At 41.2% G+C, this 23,145-nt stretch overlaps 1 protein-coding gene across 3 annotated transcripts; it reads left to right on the plus strand.

Moving 5' to 3' along the window:
- Positions 1–683: 683 nt before the first annotated feature.
- On the plus strand, positions 684–22,358 carry adam23b (ADAM metallopeptidase domain 23b). 3 transcript variants are annotated; one of them, XM_029458655.1, is made up of 26 exons: positions 688–890; positions 1,573–1,826; positions 2,313–2,389; positions 6,024–6,087; positions 7,126–7,208; positions 7,345–7,408; positions 8,088–8,160; positions 8,666–8,736; positions 8,901–8,966; positions 9,129–9,197; positions 10,787–10,953; positions 11,781–11,865; positions 11,955–12,042; positions 12,988–13,039; positions 13,495–13,594; positions 13,680–13,751; positions 13,843–13,929; positions 14,694–14,774; positions 14,883–14,933; positions 15,042–15,105; positions 15,242–15,347; positions 15,808–15,927; positions 16,107–16,275; positions 17,213–17,324; positions 18,689–18,779; positions 20,511–22,358. In XM_029458655.1, the coding sequence occupies exons 1-26, from the start codon at positions 815–817 to the stop codon at positions 20,554–20,556; spliced, it is 2,388 nt and encodes a 795-aa protein (XP_029314515.1). In that variant the 5' UTR covers positions 688–814; the 3' UTR covers positions 20,557–22,358. The 3 variants fall into 3 exon arrangements, with proteins under 3 accessions (XP_029314517.1, XP_029314515.1, XP_029314516.1); XM_029458656.1 differs by having other exon boundaries at positions 689–890; positions 1,609–1,826; XM_029458657.1 differs by lacking the exon at positions 18,689–18,779 and having other exon boundaries at positions 684–890.
- Positions 22,359–23,145: the final 787 nt, after the last annotated feature.

Raw genomic sequence — 23,145 nt, forward strand, 5'->3', positions numbered from 1 at the left:
ACAGTAAAACATAGATAACACGTAAGCTATATAAAACACTCATAAATTACATAACCTTGCAGCCAACCATACAACACACACACACACACACACACACACACACACACACACACACACACACACACACACACACACACACACACACACACACACACACACATATGAAGTAGCCTGTTAAAACCCCTTATTTTCTATTTCAGTTAAACTATGAATGCAGTACTTTTACTTCAGGAATATCTTTACAATGTGTTTTTGAGAAAGTATCTCTATATGTATTTTTCTACCACTGAGGAGCAGACCATTTATAACCATGACACTAAAATAAGTAGCTAAATCCTTATATGAACATTCCCATTTATTTTATATTACAACAATAACCAACACATAATCAATAACATTTGATTCAATGTTATTTTTTATCCCATAATCATAACAAAACCCCCTTGTGTGTGATCATCATTAACACAGCGTGTGTGATCATCATTTCCTGTTTCTGGTTGATGTGATTACAGCCATTTCTTCGAGGTCACCTGCACAGGCTTCCTGTGGTCCAGGAGGGAGGAAGGACATTTGTGCTCACCGAGGAGGAGTCTGCTGGTTGACTTCCAGTAGCTGCCTGGCCACCGCCTTCTTTCTGCACCCCCCCTCCCTTCCTCCCCCTCCTCCTCATCCGCTACTGCAGCAGCAGCCCGGTGCCTCCTGGATCCATGAAGAAATCCCCCCTGCACGGCACGTCCCCCGCCACGATGGGCCGCAAGATAAATACTGCGTTGTTGTGTTGATATTGAGATATTTCAGTTATCAAATATGAATCATGCATTTGATATTTCTGGCCACTTTGCTCGTCAGCATCATCTCGCCTTGGCTTCATCTATCACTAGCGTCATCCGGTATGTATTGCAATAGCCTGCTGGCTTCTTTTTTTGGTCACTTTCATCTCATTAAATACACTTTTCACTTTCTGTGTTAAGCTAAAATAATTTCTGAGCATGTACTGCAGGTGCACATCATCGCGCTCTCCCCCCCCCCCCCCCCCCCCCACCCCCAAAAGAAAACGATGTCTGATTTAATATGCGGCGTCTTCAGCGTGATGGTGCATGGGGCAGATTACAGCATCTCAGCATCTATGGTTAGCGTATAAAGCAAACAGTGCTCTTTATTATGTATGAGTATTACCTTTAAATTAACAGTGGTATTATCTGCTATTGTTGTCTGAGGCTATTTGGATTAATATTGCATAATGCACACTGCATTTATCAATCTGATGCAGAGTTTTTTACTTTGGCAATAAGCATATTAAAAGTAGCTTTCAATGAAATGAAGCTATTTATATTCTGTATTCTAAATCAGCCATATGCGGTTAACTGTCAGCATGGGACAGCATGTAACCAATCTTCCTGAACTGTGTCCTGAAGAATCGCAATGAAGCCGTGGCTACTTGCCTCAGTATTATCAATGCGTTCATGAATAAAGGATGACAGCTGGCTCCTTGTGTGTGTGGTTGTGTGTGTGTGTGTGTGTGTGTGTGTGTGTGTGTGTGTGTGTGTGTGTGTGTGTGTATGTGTGTGTCAGGTTTTTCATGTCTGTGCGGTGGGAATTGTCTTGCAGCTTCTCAAGGAGTAGGGGACAAGGTTGAGAGGGACGCAGTGCCAGCCCCACTGAAGCAACAGGCAACTGCAGCACCTGCCACAGACAACACTACACACCATGCAGTAGAGCATGTGATCACCTACCCCTCGAGGTTGATCTACTACCTAAACGAGGACTCGGAGAGCACCTACCATGACCTGGACACCCGAGTCAAGAACCAAGCCACAGAGGGGCAGGTAAGCCAGCATCGAGGAGGGGTGGGTGAGGGAGATTGATACTGGGATGTGGTGACAAGTTATTTCCTAAAAAATACTCAGTATCAGTAATAATCAGTAGCAGGAGTGTTTCACTTAATAGCATGTGTGGTCAAGGCTTTGAAATTTAAATCCAGATTACGGCTCATATTACCATGTCTTTAATGTAATTTTACTTCATATTGTCAGACAAAGCAAAGACACCCATCACACACAGCACATTAACAGATATGGTTTATGCGTTTAAGAACTGGAATGATGCCAGAGCGACCATGCTGAAGCTGAAGGAAGCCGTTCTTCCAGCTTACCCACTGTGCATTACCATCTGCCATTTATCCGCCACATCTGTTATTCGTGCACTGTGCTGTAGAAGATGTTGAAGGTGGACTCTAGATGAGTTATGGCTCTAGATGGATAAAATGTTATACTTTGCATCATCTGTTGTGACAACTCTTTTCGCTCTTACAGGCAGTCCACCTCGCTCAAGCCAGTTTCCAGTTAGAGGCATTTGGCTCCAGATTTGCTTTGGATCTAGCATTAAACACGTAAGTCCTTCTCATCTCATCTAAATACTAGAGCTGTCCTCGACTAAAGAAATTCTTAGTCGACTTACACTCGACTAATAGATTAGTTGATTTAATCGACAGATCTGTAAAACTGAGTTTCTCCACAAAGTTGTGTATGTGTTAATCAACTAATCGACTAAAGAAAGACTTATTGACTAAGATGGGGCAGCCCGAACTACAGGAATTCATGTTAACCAAAACTGGTCATTTAAGAGTTTGTCAGCTGCTGTGGTATTAAAGGAAGATGTTGATCCAGATGTTGATCTCTATGCAGTTACAGAGGGATACTACTTTCTGTGTTTATTTTTCGGTCAGACTCAAAGACCAGATTGTGAAATTATTAATTCCTCTACAACAGAAGTGGCAAGTGCACATTTGGTACAACTCAAAGTGTCACAATAGCCTCATTTACTGGAAGTACACAGATGAAATAAACTGGCATTTCTCTTTAATCATAACACACTTCTAGACTTGTGGTTGAACTTCCAGCAGTAAGAGAGATGTGTGTCCCTCACAACAATATCTGCTGTCAAGGTCATGTTGATTAGATTGAAGAAAGACACAAAAAAACATGCCCAGTAAGTAAAACCTACATCATACATCAAACATTATATCACTAAAACGTCATTTGTGACTGTGAAAATATCAACATAGTCGAAATGACCAGAAACTGCAAGATAGTGACTCTCTGATCAAGCAGGATATATAGCCGAAACCAAATTGGCAACACTTGTGATTGCCGTCTGTATATGCATGTTGTCTGTAAATAATATGTACTATTATACGTCAGATCAGTGATTAATGCAGCGTCTGTCGACGATAATGTAATCAGGGAAACTGTAATTGAATAGGTCAGCGCGCTAGTTTCTCGAATCCTAGTTTCCAGAGTGCTAAAAGCAATCTTAGTTCAGCTGGCAGACTACAGACTGACAGACTGTGAAAGGAAAAGATTTGGAAAACCAAAGTATTTATCTTTAATGAGGTTTGATTGGTTTGCATCAAAATCAACAGAGACAGTGGTGTTTGATCACTGTCCCATTTGGAGACACGAGGCTCTTGGACATTCGATGATATTGATTTGCTGCCTTCACAAAGTAGCCGGTCTACATGTGTGAAGGCTTAATGTTCATGTGTACAAGGACTTTAAAATGTTCATTGAATTCCAGGTCCCTTAATGTGATTTAAAGCTGGATTCTGTAATATAATATTGTAATTTTATTTTGTCCTTGTGTGTAGATGTTAAGACTCACACGTTTGGATTTTAGTCTATGTGCTGGTATTCAGTCTCTGGTAGAGGGAAATTAGATCATTATAGCAAAAAAAATAAAATGATGGAAAGCTTTATCAGGTTGGTTGAGTACATTTAGTTTTACTTTGATAGCTGTGGTCACACAGGGATGAAGTGAAATCACTCTGGATGCTCTGCTATCTCAGTAGTAGTTTGAGTATCATTTCAACGCCACTGTAGAAACTGCAGATTTCAGCAGCCTATTGTGTAACTGTACAAGGTTAGATAATATAGGAGAGACTCCAGGACTCCTCATGAATTTGCTATCGAGCTCTATTTTGTTAGGAGACCACATATCATGCTGATGCTGATCTACTAGGAAGGAAAATAGGAGAGTCACCCTCCACCATGATATATTCTAAATTGAATATATATTCAGGGAGGTTTTTTGAAATGGAAAGAAAGCAGAGGTGAAATACTGTCACACCTATGTGTTTGTGTGTACATGTATTGTTTGCAGCATTGACAGATGCAGGAGGAATTGAACTCTTGTCCTGTCACTCGCAGCTCACACAATCACACATCATGTGTAAAAGGTGTTGTCCTGTACATTATCAGACAATCAGGAATCCCCACACGACACAGCAGCAGCACCTTACAGCAGCAGTAGAGAGGCTTGAAAGTGCGACCTTGATTCCCAGCTGTTTGCTTGTACTGTAGGTTATCTGTGAGATACATGAGCTAACTTCAGTGTGTGCCTTTTTTTGTGTGTGAGAACAGGGGTTTGAATTCTGCTTGGTGTTGTAGCTGCGACAGTACTGATCTAAATATAGATGGGTCTGCAACCTGCCAATGGGTGCTACTTTACCTGCCCACTTCTTACTATAAATCAAAGTCGCAGTTTTGTGCCACTGAAAAGACATTCTTTCAGTTGATGCAAGTTGATAGACTTGAAGCTGAATGAGAAAAGTGAAAAGGTTTATTTTTGCTTCGTCAGAGCATCTCTATTTATTTAGACTAATTAATTCCGTATGTTCGAGTTATGAACAGTAATGACAAGTGTCACTACAGGATTCAGAAGTACATTTGACGCCTGGCTCTAGACATAAGAAGCTCCTGCAGTTTTTCTCTGCCTCGCCTCTGTCTCGCTTCCCTGCTGCTGCTGCCGCTACTGCCGCTGCTGCCGCTGCTGCCGCTGCTGCTGCTGCTGCTGTTGCTGCTGCTGCAGTCTCCTGTGAACTGAGAGACCTCAGGCCAGGACTCCCGTCTCATGGTCTCCACACACTTTCACAGCTCTCACAGGCATTTTAAACACACTCGCACATCGATACACTCACAGTACCTTTACTCCTCCATGCTCTGCAGTGCTGCCCACACACACACACACACACACACACACACACACACACACACACACACACACACACACACACACTCATACAAACACCAATACACTCTTAGTGTGGCCCACTCTCCTGGCCCTACCTCATCTGTCACACTATTAATAGCCCCTCACTCAGGAATCTCTCACAGACACTGATCATGCCACGACTCTCCTCTCATAATGGTGCACTTCCGGCTCACATGCCGCTGAGCATCGCAAAAAAAATATCCCACTGCTGGTGTTCCAAGACTAGATCCATCACTTCCATCTTTCTTTTCTGCTGTGACGACACTACATGCCCATGGAGAGCAGGATGTTTTTTTTTTATTTGCAAGGTTACTCGGGGTAAAAAGCGCCATTGTGGCAGAAATCGCAGTCTCTTGAAGTCAGCTGTCAGCTAACAGATTGAGTGTGTTAAATGGTGAGGGACGCTGACTCAGATAGCGGGAACTGCCGGGAGGAGCGTTGTGTTCAAGGTGAAGTTTAGGCCTCGCAATCATTTATCGCATTAGGCGTCATTGCCAGCTTTAAAGACAACGCTACTTGTTTCTGTTCCTGTTATGTGTGCTGTTTCTCAACCAGTGATCTAATTTTAGTAGATTTGAGGAAGGACAATGATCTGTACAGTTTTGGAATGATTGTTTTAGATCTTCCGTTTCACTCAGATAACCTACGGCCACTTAGCAAAATTTATGAGTAACTGTGTATCTTGTTGTGACATTATTTATTGGCGTAAATGCGTCATAATTTTTCCTGAGGGCGGCAACCTTTAACATATCCACTGCACTTTTGAGATGCCATGGGAGTGTTTGTGCAGGCTAATCCAGGCACAGTGGTGATGAGTGTTCTTGTTTAAACGCCAACCAAAGCACTACTCACCGCTTGTTGAAAACCACAGTATGTGAGTCAGAGAAAGCAAAGGCAGACAGACTCTTGTGTGTTTTTTATTGTCTCTGCATCACATCCGTACACATTAACCAATCTAATCTCTGTTTTTACAGTGACTTGCTGTCTTCGGATTATGTTGAGATCCACTATGAGGCGGGCAAACCTGTTCTGTCAAAGGTAACGTCTTCTGTAGTTGTGACTAAAATGTTACACATCTGTCTTGTTTTTGAGTCTGTGTTTCCTTCAGCTGCTGTTTTGATTTTATACACTCACGCACGCTGTCGGTAAAGCAAAAAGCACAAATGCTTTAGGAAATAGGCTTTGAAACAAAAGACAGGAACAGATGTGAGTTTTGATTTCCTGAAGATCAGTTAGCTTGTCATCTTTTATCGTTAAACCTTCTGCAAATTGGTTATCATATTAAACTGCCATGAAATCCAAATAACTGCAGTTACACCAAGGAAATCTTCTTTGCAGACTAAGAACAAGAACAAAATGTACAGCAAGAAGAGATAGATAGCTCGATAGATAGGTAGACTTACATTGGAAGATAGACTTGCATAGGTAGATTCAAATGTGAAAGTACATGATTTTCATAGAACAGAAGGAAAGAGGAGATGGAGAGAGGAAGGAGAAAACAGGTTGGGAATGAGAGCTGGATCTGGCTGCTGCTGCTGCTGTTGCTGATTCAGGCACTGGGCTGGGCATACTGTAGCTGAATCAGCAGGGTTTTGCTCTCCTGCAGCCTCCTGCTGCTGGAGCTCTGGTCACATGACAAGGGAGAGAAAGCCCTCTGCAGTATCAGTGCAGCGTGGGATGGGTGAAGTGAGAGAGAGAGAGAGAGAGAGAGAGAGAGAGAGAAGGATGAATGTCCTCTGCTCACCCTGCCTGGTACTGACAGCTGAGTCACAGATAGTGCCAGGACCCAATGTTTTAACTTCACATCTTAACAAGCAAAGACCCCCTGCAGAAATGCGTTGCAAATGTACCAAACCGGCATCTGTGGGACAAGCTGTTCCCTCCTCTGCGATGTTAGAAAATTAAAACACATGATCATTAAGCAAAATATACAACACATTCACTATGTAATGGCAAATCTGAGTCATCACTGTCAATGTATGCACAGTTCTGTTTGTTGCGCTGCCAGAAATGCTGCTTTAGTTATGGCTGGGGTGTGCTGTGATGCTGCATTAGCACTGTTTCTTCTTCCTTCAGGGTGGTGAGCACTGCTACTACCACGGCCAGGTGAGAGGGAACGATAACTCCCATGTGGCCTTATCTACCTGCAACGGGCTGCAGTAAGTGTACAGCACAGTTGTGTGTAATCCTCGCCGTGTTCAGAATATTTCTGGATACACTCATCTCTGCTCCTCAGCTCCTATTGACTCAGTATCGACTGCCTTCTCTCTCTTTTCTACTCTCTCTGCCCTGCAGCGGGATGTTTGACGATGGAGTCTATGTGTATCTAATTGAGCCCTTACAACAGACTCATTCAATCGTAAGTTATTCCTTACGCAGACAACCAAAATATGTATCACACAAAGGTTTTCATCCGCTCACCTCCACCTCACACTCACAAACACCCTCTGCTTTTTTAGATTTTCAGTTGAGGATAACCTAATCACTCCAAGGAGATGAGATAATTAAGCACTGTCCAGCAAAGTAGTTGAGTACATTAGCTTATGTTCTAGTAGTAATTTCAATGTTGACATTGTTGAAAGGTTTGCTTGGTTTCAAACAAACATTCAGTAATTTTATATGACTTTAAATACTACTTCTATAATAATACTACTTCTACCAATCAACTCCAGTTTGTTAAGCTGCATTATCCAAGTGGTTATGTTAAGTCTTGTAGGGCTTGGCAATATGGTGGAAGAGGAAGAGTTAGAGGAGACAATTGACTCCACTCTCATATCTGTAGGATAAATACAGAGCTACAGGCTGCATCCGGTTAGCTTAGCTTAGCATAAAGACTGTAAGTAGGGGGAAACAGCTACAGAACTGCTGGTAGGTGGATTTCGTTAACTTCAGACAGCGCAGTGTTAGCCGTTTACCCTTGTTTTCAGTCTTAATGCTAAGCTAAACTAACCTCCTGCTAGCTGTAGCTTCATATTTAGCAGTATTGATCTTCTCACCTCACTCTTTGCAGTTAACACTTGTTTGCTTCACCCCTGTAGGATTCAGCTGCAAGGCCTCACAAACTAAGAAGAACAGCCACCCTTCAGTGGAAAAATGATTTAGACGAACAGGGTAAGTGTTTCCTCCACGGTCGTCCATCATCTTACATAACGTCCTCCATCAGTCCTCCACCTCTGACCATCGCCACACCTCTCTTGACCGTGACAACACTTTTCCCTTATGAGTGTTCACAACAAAGCCCACAAGTATGGCCGCAAGTAGTGGTTTCTGGATTTTTAGTAATAGAGCTTTAAGAAAACATCATTTCAATAGCTGCTCCAGTTTAACATTTTGTATTATGTATTTTGTCTTAGTCAGAAGGAATTATCTGGAGTGCATTTTTACATCGTTCGAAGTTGATGTTGTCAAACTTTATTTTCAATATTTTCATGAGATATTGTGTTGCTTCCACTTCTACCGTAATTGTCTGTACTCACTGTGATTTAACACAGTACTTAATGGGGAATTCAGGGGAAAAGCAATATAAAAACACCTCCCTGTGGGCTTGAACTCACGAACAAGGCAAACCCAGTTGTAAATATGGGACTTGTCACTGTTTCCTTCTGTTTGTTCGTAGTTGAGGAGGAGGAGCAGCTCTTCTCAGAACTGGATGATTTGTCCTGGCTGAAGCGCAGGAAAAAGCGAGCAGTAAGTCTGTGATCTCTCTCTGCATCACACTTTAGTTTACACACCCTTGAATTGTTATACAATTAATTAAATAACTTTGCATTACAGAACATGATCAAAGTCTAACTTGTGGAACTAAAACAGAAAACACTTCCCGATAATTGCTGATGTTTTTTGTTTCGCAGATGCCTCGCAATGTGTTTGAGGAGATGAAGTATTTGGAGATCATGATTGTCAGTGACCACAGTATGGTATGTACCTGATGTAGTTTCTCATATTAAAAAAACCTCTTTCATATTTCAGAGCTACTCTGCTTTTATCACACAAGAGGGAGCAGTGAATGTAGCATACTGTAGTCAGTGAGGACTATCAAATCCCCGCATCATATTTATCTTTTTTCTTTGTGCCTGCAGTACAAACGACACAAAACCAAGCAACACACAAGGAATTTTGCCAAGTCGGTGGTGAATTTTGTGGATGCTGTGAGTAAACTCTTTATTTAGTTTTATATAGATCCATTTCAGAATTTACATACACACAATTATTTGTTTTTTTATTAGCCACTCTAGTCGCTTGGCTCTAGGATTGGCAATGTCGTCAATCCATCACTTTGGTCGAGGCTGAAATATCTCAACAACTATTGGATGGATTGCCATAACATTTTATTGTCATAAAATTAAATTGTCAATTGTCCCAGAGAATGAATCCCTAATGACTATGGTGATCCTCTGACAGTTCAAGTTTTTCACTGTCCTATAAAACACCTCTACATTTACGTGATGGATTTACACATGTATTGGTACAGACATTCATTTTACACCGAGCAATAATCCTAATTACTGACATTTCCACCACTAGTGGTAACAAGTCAACATATAAGTTTGTTGGTTTTGTTTTGTGCTAATTAGCAAATGTTAGCATGCTAACATACTAATCTAATATGGTGAATAATAACCACAATAGTGCGTTTGCATTGTTATTGTGATTATGAGGATGTTAGCATGATGAAATTAGCATTTAGCTCGAAGCTCCACTGTGCTTATATTTACAGTCTCACAGTGCTGGAAGAAGTATTCATACATTTAACTTAAAGTAAAATTAGCAACAACACTCTGTACAAATACTCTGTTACAAGTAAAAGTCCTACATCTCAGATTTCACTTTTATTAGTATTAAAGTATTAAATGCAAAATGTACTGAAAGTATTAAAGTAAAAGTACTTGTTGGGCAGAATGGTCCTGTTCAGAAAGCTCTATTATTATATATATAATATTATTGGAAGATAATTACTGATGCTTTAACACATAAGTACTATTTTAATGATGCAGCTGATGGAGGTGGAGCACATTTGAACTACTTTATATACTCATAATTTAATCTACAGTACAATACCATATTTTATAAATAATTCATATGTTTTGTCTGTAAAAATCTTAATCTGTAAAGTGTAACTGCAGCTGTCAGATGATAAGTTAATAGTAAGAAAGGAGTAGTGTAGTGGAATAGAAGTATAAAGTTGCATAACATTGAAATAAGTAAGTAAAGTATGTCAAAATTGTGAGTAAATGTACTTAGTTACTTTCCACCCCTGCAGCCTCACACAGCCCTCAGTATGGCTGTAGACTCTTACTCTTGTTTATTGTTGTTTAAGTACAGCAGAATATAGCATTAACCCCATGATAAGGTAGGCTTTATGTTGCATAAATTCATACAGTACAACACATTCAGACAATGGTAACTGCCAAATATGTCTTACAGTGTAAAACACGAGATAAACTACAGCGAAAGACCTTCTCATGTGTCATAATGCAGTACATCTCGCTAACCCTGAGTCAGCCCCATAGCTGTCTTATTGTTAGTCCTTGTATCGTGCAGCTGCGTTCTCCTCACATGCATTAACACTCCCCTGTTCCCCCTTTTTCCCAGTGTGCTGCATCCCCTCATCTGGCCTCCTCAAACAGTACAGATTAAAATTCACACCCAGTGTTGTTCTCCTCTCCCTGTGCTGTTGCTGCGCTCTCTCTCTCTCCCTTTCTTTATTCTTCCCATTCACTGCACGCTTCAATGGCAGATCTTCAAAGAGCAACTACATACACGTGTGGTGCTCGTTGCTGTGGAGATCTGGACAGACAAGGATCAGATCCCCGTCAGCGTGAGGCCGCTGGAGATGCTGCGGGATTTCTCCAAGTACCGGCAGCAGAGCATCAAGTACCATGCCGACGCTGTTCACCTCTTCTCGTGAGTTCCTCATTTAATCTAAATGTGTTTTCATCATCCTTTGGTGCATCTTCTTTATTAATATGGATTTTTAGCCAAGTTTAGTTTAGTTTAATTTATTTTGGTCGTTTTCAACTTATACAACTCAAATACACATATAAAAAATGATAAAAGAAACAATTATAAGTCGTTACATTTAAAGTAATGACAGACCAAAGCAAGTTTGTACTGACACGGTTCCAGCATCTTACTAGCATACTGTAGTCAACAAACTCTTTTTGGCCATGTGCACTGAAAACTGACTTACGGCACTATCACCTGTCATAAATAATAAAATATATCACTTTATAACATTATTACAGAAAAATAGTAAACACCTATATCAATATATATATCAAAACTTTACAAAAACAGTGGTATTAATTTAAACAATATTTAACACCTCTGTAATCTGTCATGTCAACATAATTTTCTTTCTCAAATATATCTGCGTAAGTAACTCTTACAATTGAATTGTATGTTTTGTGTTCTCCTCAGTGAGTAATAATGGCCTGGGGTCGATACAAATATGCAACCACTTCTGAGACGCAAAGTGTGTAGGCTGGATGAAATACAAATAGCTGCTGCATAAAATAACTAACCAAGATCTATATTTGACAACATTTCTATGTAACCTGACGATGCTTTGACCTCATAATATTCTCTCTTTGTGTCTATGCAAGTTCATGGTATTAAAAACAGCAGTGAATATTTACGGCTCACTTTTTGACTCTTCAAATCCTCTGTGATGTTTTTATCTTTTCATCTATTGTTCATGTCTGCCTCTTTGTTTTACATCATCCTCGTAGGAATGTGACCTTCCACTACCGCAGAAGCAGCGCAGCATACTTTGGAGGCATGTGTTCTGTGAGCCGAGGAGTAGGGGTCAATGAGGTCAGATTTGCTATCTAACGCTGAGCACCCCTCTGTGTCATGGAGAGTGACTGCAGGTGAATAATCCCCAGTCTCTGCTGTGTCCACAGTACGGCACCAGCTGGTCCATGGCAGGGTCTCTATCCCAGAGCCTGGCTCAGAACCTGGGCATCCAGTGGGACCTGGCATCCAAGAGAAGTAAACACGAAACATACATTTGTATCTCTTAGCTAGTATAAGTGAACTTAGGCTATTCAGAGCCAAAATCACAACGTTCAGATCATTCAAATCACAAAAACAACATATCTATTCTCTTGCCCCTCAATGTGTATACTATATCCATGCAGATAGTTCTTTAAGTTCCTTTAGACAAAAGACTTTGGCTGATTTCTTCCCCTTTTTCTAATGTTTGGTAGAAAATAGTTCTCAACAGAGACGTCTGTGGTTTGACCTCAGGCATGTTTCTTTTGGATTGTGTGCTTTGAGCATCAGAAATTCATTTACCCTCCATTGCATTGGGAGGACAGCTTGAATCTCAAAACTTCAGAAAATAAACCAAAACTGTTGGCATGGCATCGCAAGTAGGATAATATGTTGTTTACTTTTGTGTAAGGTAATGGCCAATTAAAGGGTACATTTTTCTGTAATCTACATTAGAAAAAGTGGGGTTGTGTCAGATTTGAGGTTTCGCAATTTAAGTATTTGTATCATTTAAAGCAGGAGATGAAACAAAAAGCTGCATTTTGACTCTTGTCAACTCGTATCTGTGCCAGAAGTGACAGATGGAGAGATGCACTGATTGTCCAAAAGTAGATTTTCAGTCAGGCTTGAGAAGGATGATTCATGCCATTAGTTATAAGATCACAATTCTTAATGAGGCAAAGTCAGATTCGAGCAGCTGCCATGTTTGAAGCTCAACCATCAGAGAGATTATTTTTATGGTTCCAAAACTGGCTGAGCTTGAGAAGAGAAAAATAGAATTATTCTGCTGAAACCTTTGAGATCCAGGTGCTAAATCCACCGATTAATGCTGATTCTCTTGAGATGATAAAGTAAAAATACTGTCATTTTCATATATTGTGTTTGAATACTTCTGTTCATCCCTCTCAATCTGTCTTTTCATCCTCTTTTTCCTGTTTGCAGAGGAATGTGGTTGTGTTGACCCGTGGGCTGGCTGCATAATGGAGGACACAGGGTAATGTCCAACATACCCTTGAGACACACTCACATGTTTACACAGAAGAGAAGGATTATAGACGCTTATTTATGGTCATCCAATAATGAAGTGCTCACTCGCGGAGGGTGGGAATGAATGCAGAACTAATGTTTTGACCTTACTGATACAGCAATGTTTCATGCCCACCTTTTCATCATACTTTAAGACTTTTGACGGTAAGATCGTAAAATAGGTGTTAAATCGTATCCATGTGGTAAAAGTCTTAAATCATCAGTGTAAAGAATTTGTGAACATATACAGTAAAGACTAAAGGCAGTAATACAAAGCTTCAAAATATGCTTTAATTTCTTGCATATGGTGGCTAAATAAAACACTCACACACATGATGGCACCTGACAGCATTTTGGACCATGCCTCCATCCTCATTGGTCGACAGTTCTGGTTAATCATCACCTGGTTTTCTCTCTCTTCAGGGTCCAACACCCTCGAAGATTCTCCAAATGCAGCATCACAGACTACAAGGAGTTCCTTTTGAAAGGTGGAGGCTCGTGTCTGTTTAACAGGCCAACCAAGGTTAGACGCTCACAACTTCGCCCCAACTGCCATGAATCACTCGCGTCTGCTCTGTCCTTCACACTCTTCTGTCTTCTTCTGTTAGCTGTTCGAGGCAACAGAATGCGGCAATGGGTTTGTGGAAGTGGGAGAGGAGTGCGACTGCGGAGCGAGATCAGTACGTTTCTTTTATTTCAGATAGTCAGGTCTGTTTGTTGTCGCCTTGTATGTTCAGATGGATGGAAGCTCTTTCTCCTGTTTATTTTCAGGAGTGCTACAAGGAATGCTGCAAGAAGTGTTCCCTCGCTAATGGGGCGCACTGCAGTGATGGCCCGTGCTGCAATAACACATGTCTGGTATGAGTTTTACGGCACAAAATATTTATTTATACTAGGGGTGTTGTTGATATACTGGTATTGACGGTAACTATGAAATTTAAGAAAAGAGATATTGATTTAACACACATATGGTAATATTGTGTAAATAATTCAACTCCATTTCCTTTTTTTTGTTCACTTTTGTTTTAATTTATAAAAATGTTATTTGAACAATGTTAATCAAAACAAATGTAAACGTACCAGAGTAGCTTAAAGGCTGGTTTCATCAGCAGTCCATCTGTCTGATGTTATGAGGCATCCTATAATAATAATAATACAATTAATAATAATAATAATAATAATAATAATAATAATAATAATAATAATAATAATAATAATAATAAATAATAATAATAATACAATATTTACAATAGTTAAAAGATATTATCATTGTGGTAAAAAGCATAATACAATACAGTTAAACAACTTGAGCGGACAAATCCAAATACAAGTAGGCTACAATATGAATACAGTCATGTTAATGGTGGATAAGAATAACATTTTTAGTTCTCAATAAGCCATTTCTTAACAATACACTTAAATATAGTATAATAATATGGTTACAGACTCTCCTACACTCATATTTGAGTGTATTAATTTGCCAAAAAAAAGAGACGAAACGCACAATAAACAAAGTTAAAGATGAATTAGTCTGATAGCATTAATAATATTATTATAAATATGATATCGTGACAGCCCTAGTTCCGACCTCTGACCTTTATCTTCTCTCCCTTTCTTGGCAGTTTTATCCACGAGGTTACAGCTGCCGCTACAATGTGAACGACTGTGATATCTCAGAGACCTGCTCTGGGGACTCTGGACAGGTGTTCTTGTGTTCTTAACATTTGTTTCAGTTTCAAACTGTTCATTCTTTGCATGTTTAAGATAATGCACATGACTAAGAAGAAGTCTTTTTGTGTGACTGTCTGCAGTGCCCTCCTAATCTTCATAAACAAGACGGTTACCTCTGCCAGGTAAACCAGGTAAGCAGAATGGCGACATTAGAAAAGGAGCAGCCATGAATCAGAAAAGCAGTTTGGAAGCAGCTGACTGAAAATGTATTAACCATTTTATTCTGTCTCTGTCTGAAGGGCCGCTGCTACAGCGGAGAGTGCAAGACCAGAGAAAGCCAGTGTAAATACATCTGGGGGTCAAGTAAGAATACAATTCCTTTGGCTCACATTAGCTTGTATTAGTGGAGTGTCAGAGTGTCTTCACACAGAGACACTGTATGTTAAGTGTCTTGATGCAGTCGGTGCTGGGCAGTTCACGCCTCCTCTTTTTCCCTCAGAGGCTGGAGGCTCGGAGAAGTTCTGCTACGAGAAGCTGAACACGGAGGGCACAGAGAAAGGCAACTGTGGAAAGGATGGAGACAAATGGATCCAGTGTAGCAAACAGTGGGTTTCAAAGGAAGACAAATTAAATTAACTATTGCATTTCCTCTATACATGTCAGCATGACAGTGCTTTCTATTTCTACATAGAAGCAGGGCTTTGTTTTTATCCTTATTTTATTGTATTACTGACAAGGAAGGAGAGTCATGTTATTTGGAAACCAACCAATAGAGGGCAACAGAGGGCAGACCAATTGTCTGATCTCAAAGTTATTTCTTCCACCAAGTTTCATGGAAATCGGGCCAGTAGTTTTTACGTAATCCTGCTGACAAAGAGACAAACCTCCTTGGTGGAGGGAATTAAAGCAATCATTTAGTCATATTAATAAGAGGGGACTCAAGCAGTTGTTAAAAGTCGAGTGACAGACAGGATTTAAAAGTGATGAAAGACGACCTGGTAAGTCAAAATGTATATTAAATGGCGGTTGGCATCTGTACAGACTTCTCTCTGTTGTGTTTTTCAGTGATGTGTTCTGTGGTTACCTTTTGTGTTCCAACATCGGCCGCAACCCACGCATCGGCATCATGAAAGGAGATATCACTCCAGCCTCCTTCAACCATCAAGGCAGAGTGGTAGACTGCAGGTAAACACATCAACTATAAATGAATACCTGTTTGCGTCCTTAAAACTTCTTCCTATCGTCTTGTTTTGTCACTTTTGGTTTAATCTTCCATGTATGAGTTTTTTGCTCCCTCCCTCTCCTCACTTCCCCTCTTTCCTTATCTTTCTCCCCCTTTCCTTCCCTCCAACCTCTCCTCACAGTGGTGGCCATGTCCTTTTGGATGATGAGACTGATTTAGGCTACGTGGAGGATGGGACTCCCTGTGGGCCGTCAATGATGTGCCTTGACCACAAGTGTCTGCCTATCCAGTCACTCAACATGAGCACCTGCCCTAGTGGACCTAATGGACAGGTGTGCTCTGCCCATGGGGTGAGTCGAGGTGTAAAGTCACCCACAAATTACGCGTCGCACTTTGTGGTCTAGCAACGCTTATTAGCATGTGTTGTACAGACTTCACTTAAAGGCACAATGAGTAGGATTCTTTAAAAAAAACAATGAATATACTTTACGTCCCTCCGTCTCATCATGAGCGATAACTTAAGAATGCGTGAGGGAATTCTTTTTTATTTGGCACAAACGTCCACTTGGCCAAAGTTCAAGGTCACTGTGACCTCACAAAACACGTTTTTGGCCATAACTTAAGAATTCATATGCTAATTATGGCAATTTCACACACATATCTAAAAGGATATTATGATCAGATGATGACATTTTGGTCAGACTTGGATGTAAACTGCAACTTGACTGATTGGCGGAGGCATACAACTGCAAGGAGGTAAATCTAGTCTTATTTTTCTGTGTTCAGGACGTTTCTGGGTGTCAACCTCTATAAAAACGTAGCAACCAGGTGCCAGACCGTAAGCACGTGTCAAAGATGAAGCTACGAAAATGGTGTCCAGAGTGTTTACAAAGACAAATTCTACTCATTGTGCCTTTAATCCGGCTGTACAATAAATTATAGACAGGTTTTTCATTCAGACATAATGCGAATGCACAACAGTAACTGTCCATCATGCACAATACTAGCACCCCGGCACTGACACACTTACATGAAATGCAGCCATCAATAATACATAATAATATTAATAATACACTTTTTTGTATTCTCTCTTTTCATTATTAAACGCAACTCAAAGTGTTTTACTTTTTTTGTACTCATTCCTGCAGCACTCTATGTGGGAGCCTGTGTTAATTATGGATGAACAATGGAGATGGTTTCCAAAAAGTATCCCAGTGTGTCAGCACCTTTATTTACAGCTCTTACGTTCCCCTCGTAACCTCATCTATTTCTGTCTGATCTGTACAGGTGTGCAACAATGAAGCCACATGCACCTGCGACACCACCTGGGCTGGGACAGACTGTAGCATGCCTGACCCGCCTAAAGAGCCTGAGGCCACTCAGGATGAAGGACCCAAGGGTCGGTTTCCACCTCTTTCAACCTCTGGTGTCCTATAGAATGAATAACACACACATTTATGTGCACTGATTTAATTTAGCCATGCTGACTTATATACTGTAGACGTTGTTCTGCAATTTTGCAATTTCATTCTCAGTCACACTGTTAGATCTGAGTCAGCACACAGTTTCACAGGTGTACTGGGGTCTTAAAGACTTTCCACGTAAAATGGCAACGGAAGGAGAACATAAAAGCAGTGTTAACATTTGTTTAGTTTCAGAAGATGAAATGAACACACAGTTCTGCCGTACACCTGATACTTTGGTCACAGGGGGGGAGATGGGGGAGGCGGTTAAGGGGGTGGAAAGCGTCACAGAGGGAAGCGTGTCTCTTCATCCATGACTCTGAAGCAGAAGCCTGCTGTTTGTTTTTGCCAGGGTGGTAATAATGCTCCTTTTCCCTCTGCACAGTGAGCGTGGCCACTAACAGGCTGATAGGGGCAGTAGCAGGGACCATTCTGGCCCTAGGGGTGATTTTTGGAGGCACAGGGTGGGGAATAGAGTAAGCATTTTTAACCCTTTCACAGCTCTTCCTCTTCATAGTGGTGCCTCAGTGTGCGGGCGGTCTCGTGAGCCGGTCTGAGCCCGTGTGTGCGTCCCGGTGGCTTTGTGTTTTCTTGTGTGTTGGTGATTACCATATAATTGTCATGTGATTGGATGTTTTCAATGTTGTGTGATTGATTGATGGATTCCTCCTCCTCCTCCTCCTCCTCCTCCTCCTCCTCTCCTGCCACTTCCTGTTGTTCCCTCTTTCTTCATCCTCCCTCTTCTTCTTCTTGTCCCTTTTTCTTCTCTTATTCTTAGTCGTTATGTGGTTGCTCCTGTGATCCTCTCCTTTCTGGGGCATGTGGGGCATTTAGACGGAAAACAGTCCTGAGAAGTGTCCAGTTAGTGACCTGGCTTGTCAGTCAGTGGTAGGCTGTGTGGTGACTGGGACCCCTCAAAACATTTTCTACTGCTCATACTGCAGACCACATATACATATCACCTGTCAATCTCTTGTTTATTTGAACTTTTATAGTGATGGATACCCAGGGTCTAGTCTTCTGCACAACCTTAACAGACAAACCACTGATAATCACTACCTGAACTGACACCAGATATATGTAACAACAACAACAACAACAAATTCCCAGGGCCTCTACTTCATTATCTTCATGTTAAAGGGGGCATGCAAAAAACATTCTTGGATTCAGTCATTTTACTGTAACAGTACTTATGGTTATGTGTTCTGTTCAATGTGAAATCGTCATTGTATAGTTACATGTTATTTATACAGTTAGTGAGTATAGAAACTCATGTCTTTTTCCCCATAACCCTTTACAGGTCCTAGTGCCACCAATCTAATAATAGGCTCCATCGCCGGAGCCATCCTTGTGGCTGCCATAGTGCTGGGGGGGACTGGATGGGGCTTTAAGTAAGCAACACGCCGCATGCCTCTACTGCTGTAACTCTAGCATCCCTGCTGCTTCTAGACACCAGGGTTTGAGCTCCTGCTACAGAATATGGACTCCAGAGTGGACAATACACAAACACACGCTTAACACACATTTGAACTGCTTCAGGATGTGTAAAGGGTGCTTTGTAGATACACTGGGCTCTATGTGGGGGTCGTCTGTTGATCTGTAGCAGAACCTCAAACTGATTGGACGGGCAGAGCTCAAAGCTTGTCATGCATGTTCAGTCCTGATAACAGAGGGGAAAGAATACTATTAGCTAAATAGTTTTTTTTTAAAAGCTTGTGTATTGATAAGTTAACATTCCCCTCTGAAATCCAAAGATAGGCCTCTAACATATCTCTGTGTAGCCAGGAAATGTACTTTATTGTACAATAGGTTAATAAATTCCAATCTGCCACTGATTACCTGCTGTCTTGAGCAACAGGGGTGTTACACATTTTAATCTAAATAGGCTTAAGATATAACTGAGAAATACAATCCTGCAGCCATCGAAGCATGCCAGGTAGCAAAGCATCATGTTTATCACCAAAAAGAAAGAAAGAAAAGAGAATAAGAAACATTTTTGCATGTTGACTTGTTTATTTGGAGGAGGTCAGTTCATTGCACAAAGGCTGAGCCAAACCCAGAGTTATGATGTGGTCCAGGGTTGTCGTGCTCATCACCTCCATGATCTTTTTCTCAGTCCGTTATTGTTTGAGGTTGAGACTTAAAATGGAAGTGTGAGAGCGACACAGAGACAGAAGCCAGGACCCTTTTTGTTGGCCGCAGCCTTTGTGCCATGGCTGGCCACACCCACCTAAGATGGCCAGGCTCCACCCTAGAGCAGAGCAGGACTCTCGGACCCCGCCCCACACCAGCTGCCATTGCTGCCTGCTTCACAGACCTGGTACAGACACGGCGCATTGCACTGCATGAACCACGCACAGCAATAGTGCCACCTTCAACTGGCCTACTATTGGAACAGGTGCATGAGAGTGATAGAAGCCCCACTACAAGCCACAGTACGGGGAGGTTATGCATCACTCCTATTGTCGTCTTCGTTGTCGTCCCACTGTTGTGGTAGTAGTTATTGTTGCTGCTGCTGCTGCTGCTGTGGTTGTTGTTATGTGGTTGTGTCCTCTTTTCCTCCTCTATATAGAGTATATTTTATGTTAGCTCTTTCCTCCCAAATGGTTATGTTTTGAGTGGAACTAATCTTTCCCATCAAAGCTGGTAATGAGACATGTCTCCTACACTTCTTCACCTTGTAAAATGATGTTGCACGCACAAGCCGGTCGGCAGTTGTCTACAAGAGGGCAACAGAGGACATTTATATTCATAGACCTTCAAAATTAATTAATTAGCTAATTTTAAAGTAGACTTTATTGTGCTTTTTCTCAATAAACTGGGTGAACTTCTATCTGATGCTGTGTCACAAATCGTAATGAAAATGGTCTTCGGTATGTTTACCATACTGTCAATCATAGTAAATTAGGATGTTAAGGTTTGTGAATATAAATACCACTGACTGCCTCTTTGCAGTCAAGGCCAACCTGGCTCAACATGGACCAGCCCAGATGTTTGTGGCATTTTACTTATGTGTCTACTAAACTGAAGAGATGAGTGTGGTTGCTTGTCCAGGTTGCACTAGCTGTGTTACAAATGTGATTACTGCACACACTGACTCCTGTTTCTTGTCTCCATGTAAGAAATGTGAAGAAACGGCGATACGACCCCAACGCCTCAGCCATTTAACCCAAGGAGAGATGGCAATAACAGACGGACTCTTCCAAGGCTTCCTTAGTTGGCTACCTGACAGCTGGACTGCACTTATTGCTGCTGATCTTTGGCATTAGATTTACTTGAAAAAGACATAGTGGACATTTTAACAAATTCCATCGTAGTGATGTTAGAAATGCAGCCTTTTCAACTCCACCTCACCCATGTAACAAACCAACACTCCCACCCTGATCTCTAAAGTGACAGAGCTCCTCTTCCATCCTTTAGTGCCAGTGCACAGGCGTTCAGGCGGAATCCACACCACTCTCTCACCTGGCATGATTATCCGCTCAAAAGCGTGCTGCTTGCTGGCCCCCTGGCATGAAGAGCCCTCTCTGCAGGACTCTGCATGGCTACGAAAGCTACGAATATACCGCAAAAAAAAACATACAAAGAGAAAAAAAAAACAGAATTATCTAAAGCAGGAGATTAAAAACAAACCCAGTGGAAAGCCAGTTAAAGCTCCTATAGCTCACGTTTTAGGTGCTGTAAATGGTTAGGGAGGCTGCATGTGAGGACCCGTAAGGACAGTGCGGACCACATAGTGGATGCACACACGCAAAATTGTACATAAATAAGGAGTTCAGGTTTGGAATTAACAGCATATTTTACAAGGACATCAATTGCTTTTGTTTTTTATCTTAGCATGTTGTATAGCGGGTGTTTTTGGCAATGTTATTGAAAATGTTTGAGATTAGGGCCAAAATTCTTATCTCACGCTGCACAGCCTCCTGCGATTGTCCGGGCGAAGTTCAAAGGTTAGACTCAGCGAACAGAGCAGCCGTGGTGGTCGAGGAGAAGCATGTCAGTTCTAGAGGGATTCAGACGGATAAACGTCACATGATCCCCCCCTACCCCTACCCCTACCTCTACCCCCCGCCGAAGTATCTTCAACAGTGACTCAAAAGCCAAAGAATCAATCACCTGAACATATGGATGTTGTTGCACACAGAGCACTTTCCTCTCTGTCTGCAGCCAGTGGTGCCTCTCCTACTGCTGAGGCCATGAAGTCTGTCCATGCAGGCGCTCACCTGTCCAGCCAGGTCTCACGTAACAGTCCTCATCAACACCCACTATACTGGCTTAACCTCTCATAAACTCTTTAGTAGAATCAAGTTCAGCTCTACTGGTAACGCTGCATGCAATCACTATAGTGGGCTTATAATTCTATATGGGAGTCCCCAAAATCCGCAAGAAAAATATGCTACAAAAGATAGGTGCATGTCAACGACAAAAACATTTAACTTTTATTTACTATGCAAAGAGAGATATTGCACAAATGTATGGGTAATAATGATATCAATGTAGACATGGAATTACAAAAAACCTTCTGCTAATCAGCTAATCTTTTGTATTTGGCCACTCCCTCGTCTCGTTTCACTTCGCTTCCACGTACTCAAACTATGAATGGACGAATAGAAAAACAAAGAATGAATTAATATTTCCAATGAAAAGCAAGAGAGCACCCTTTTACATTTGTGGAACTGAAAATCATTTTTGTGTGTTTTTCATCCGGTCTGATATTTTTAATCTCACACATGCACACACACACACACACACACGTACACAAACACACTGTATGGTGCCTGTACATAAAGAGGCCTGAACAGTTTCCTTGTGCAGGCCTATTATTTCCATTCCAGCTGATAGTTGGTGTGTTCCAGGTGCTGCCATAGCACTGGCATCGTTGTAATCCTCCATGTTACTCATCATCTGGTGTCCCCCTCTCACTGCATCATGTACAGTTGGACCGATGAATAAACTACTGACAAATTTTATCTGAGCGTTTCTGTGTTTTTCCCTGATAAATCATTACAGTTCATTTATTTAGCTGACGCTTTTGTCCAAAGCGACGTACAAAAAGTGCAAACAATCATGGAGATACAACTCCGAACAGCAAGAATCTTGTAAGTACAATAGCTTCAAATAGGAACACTAACTGAACTGATTTCATCTCCTTATTAAGACAATTAAGACACTTAGTGGAGCGGACTATGATTACCTTTAATATTCTTTGCTAAAACAATCTTAACTTCATCAATTACTGCAGAAAACACTTAAATATAAAGGCTTATTTGACTGCTGCTTTAATAACTGCGCTTCACGTTGTTCATGGTCTGAGTCAGTATCTTCACTTAGAGTGGCCTTTTATCCTTTTAGGGTTTTATCTCAGAACCCATGACGACGATAAGTCTGTGGGCAAAGGCCAATATCTCTGGTGTTGACATTTTGGACTGACATGGATGTAAACTTCACCTTGACTGGTCGGCTGAGGCAAACAACTGCTTATAACATATTAGCACAATATTCTTATAGAATAGTATGTATTAATAAACCTTCACCTAGTGCTAAATTGTGTTAATATTCCACTGTGCAACCTTCTAAATGTAATATATATTCCGAATATGTTAATAAGGATCACTCTGTATCTTTTCTATGAGGGATGTCATCCGGTTCCTACTCATGAAATGTGTTGACCTACGTTAATGGACCTTCATTTAACATATTAAATGAGATGTGAAGAAAGAAAATTATGGCAACATGTCATTTTGATTATCGCTAACA

Source organism: Cottoperca gobio, chromosome 21 (genome assembly GCF_900634415.1).
Source record: "Cottoperca gobio chromosome 21, fCotGob3.1, whole genome shotgun sequence".
NCBI lineage: Eukaryota > Metazoa > Chordata > Actinopteri > Perciformes > Bovichtidae > Cottoperca > Cottoperca gobio.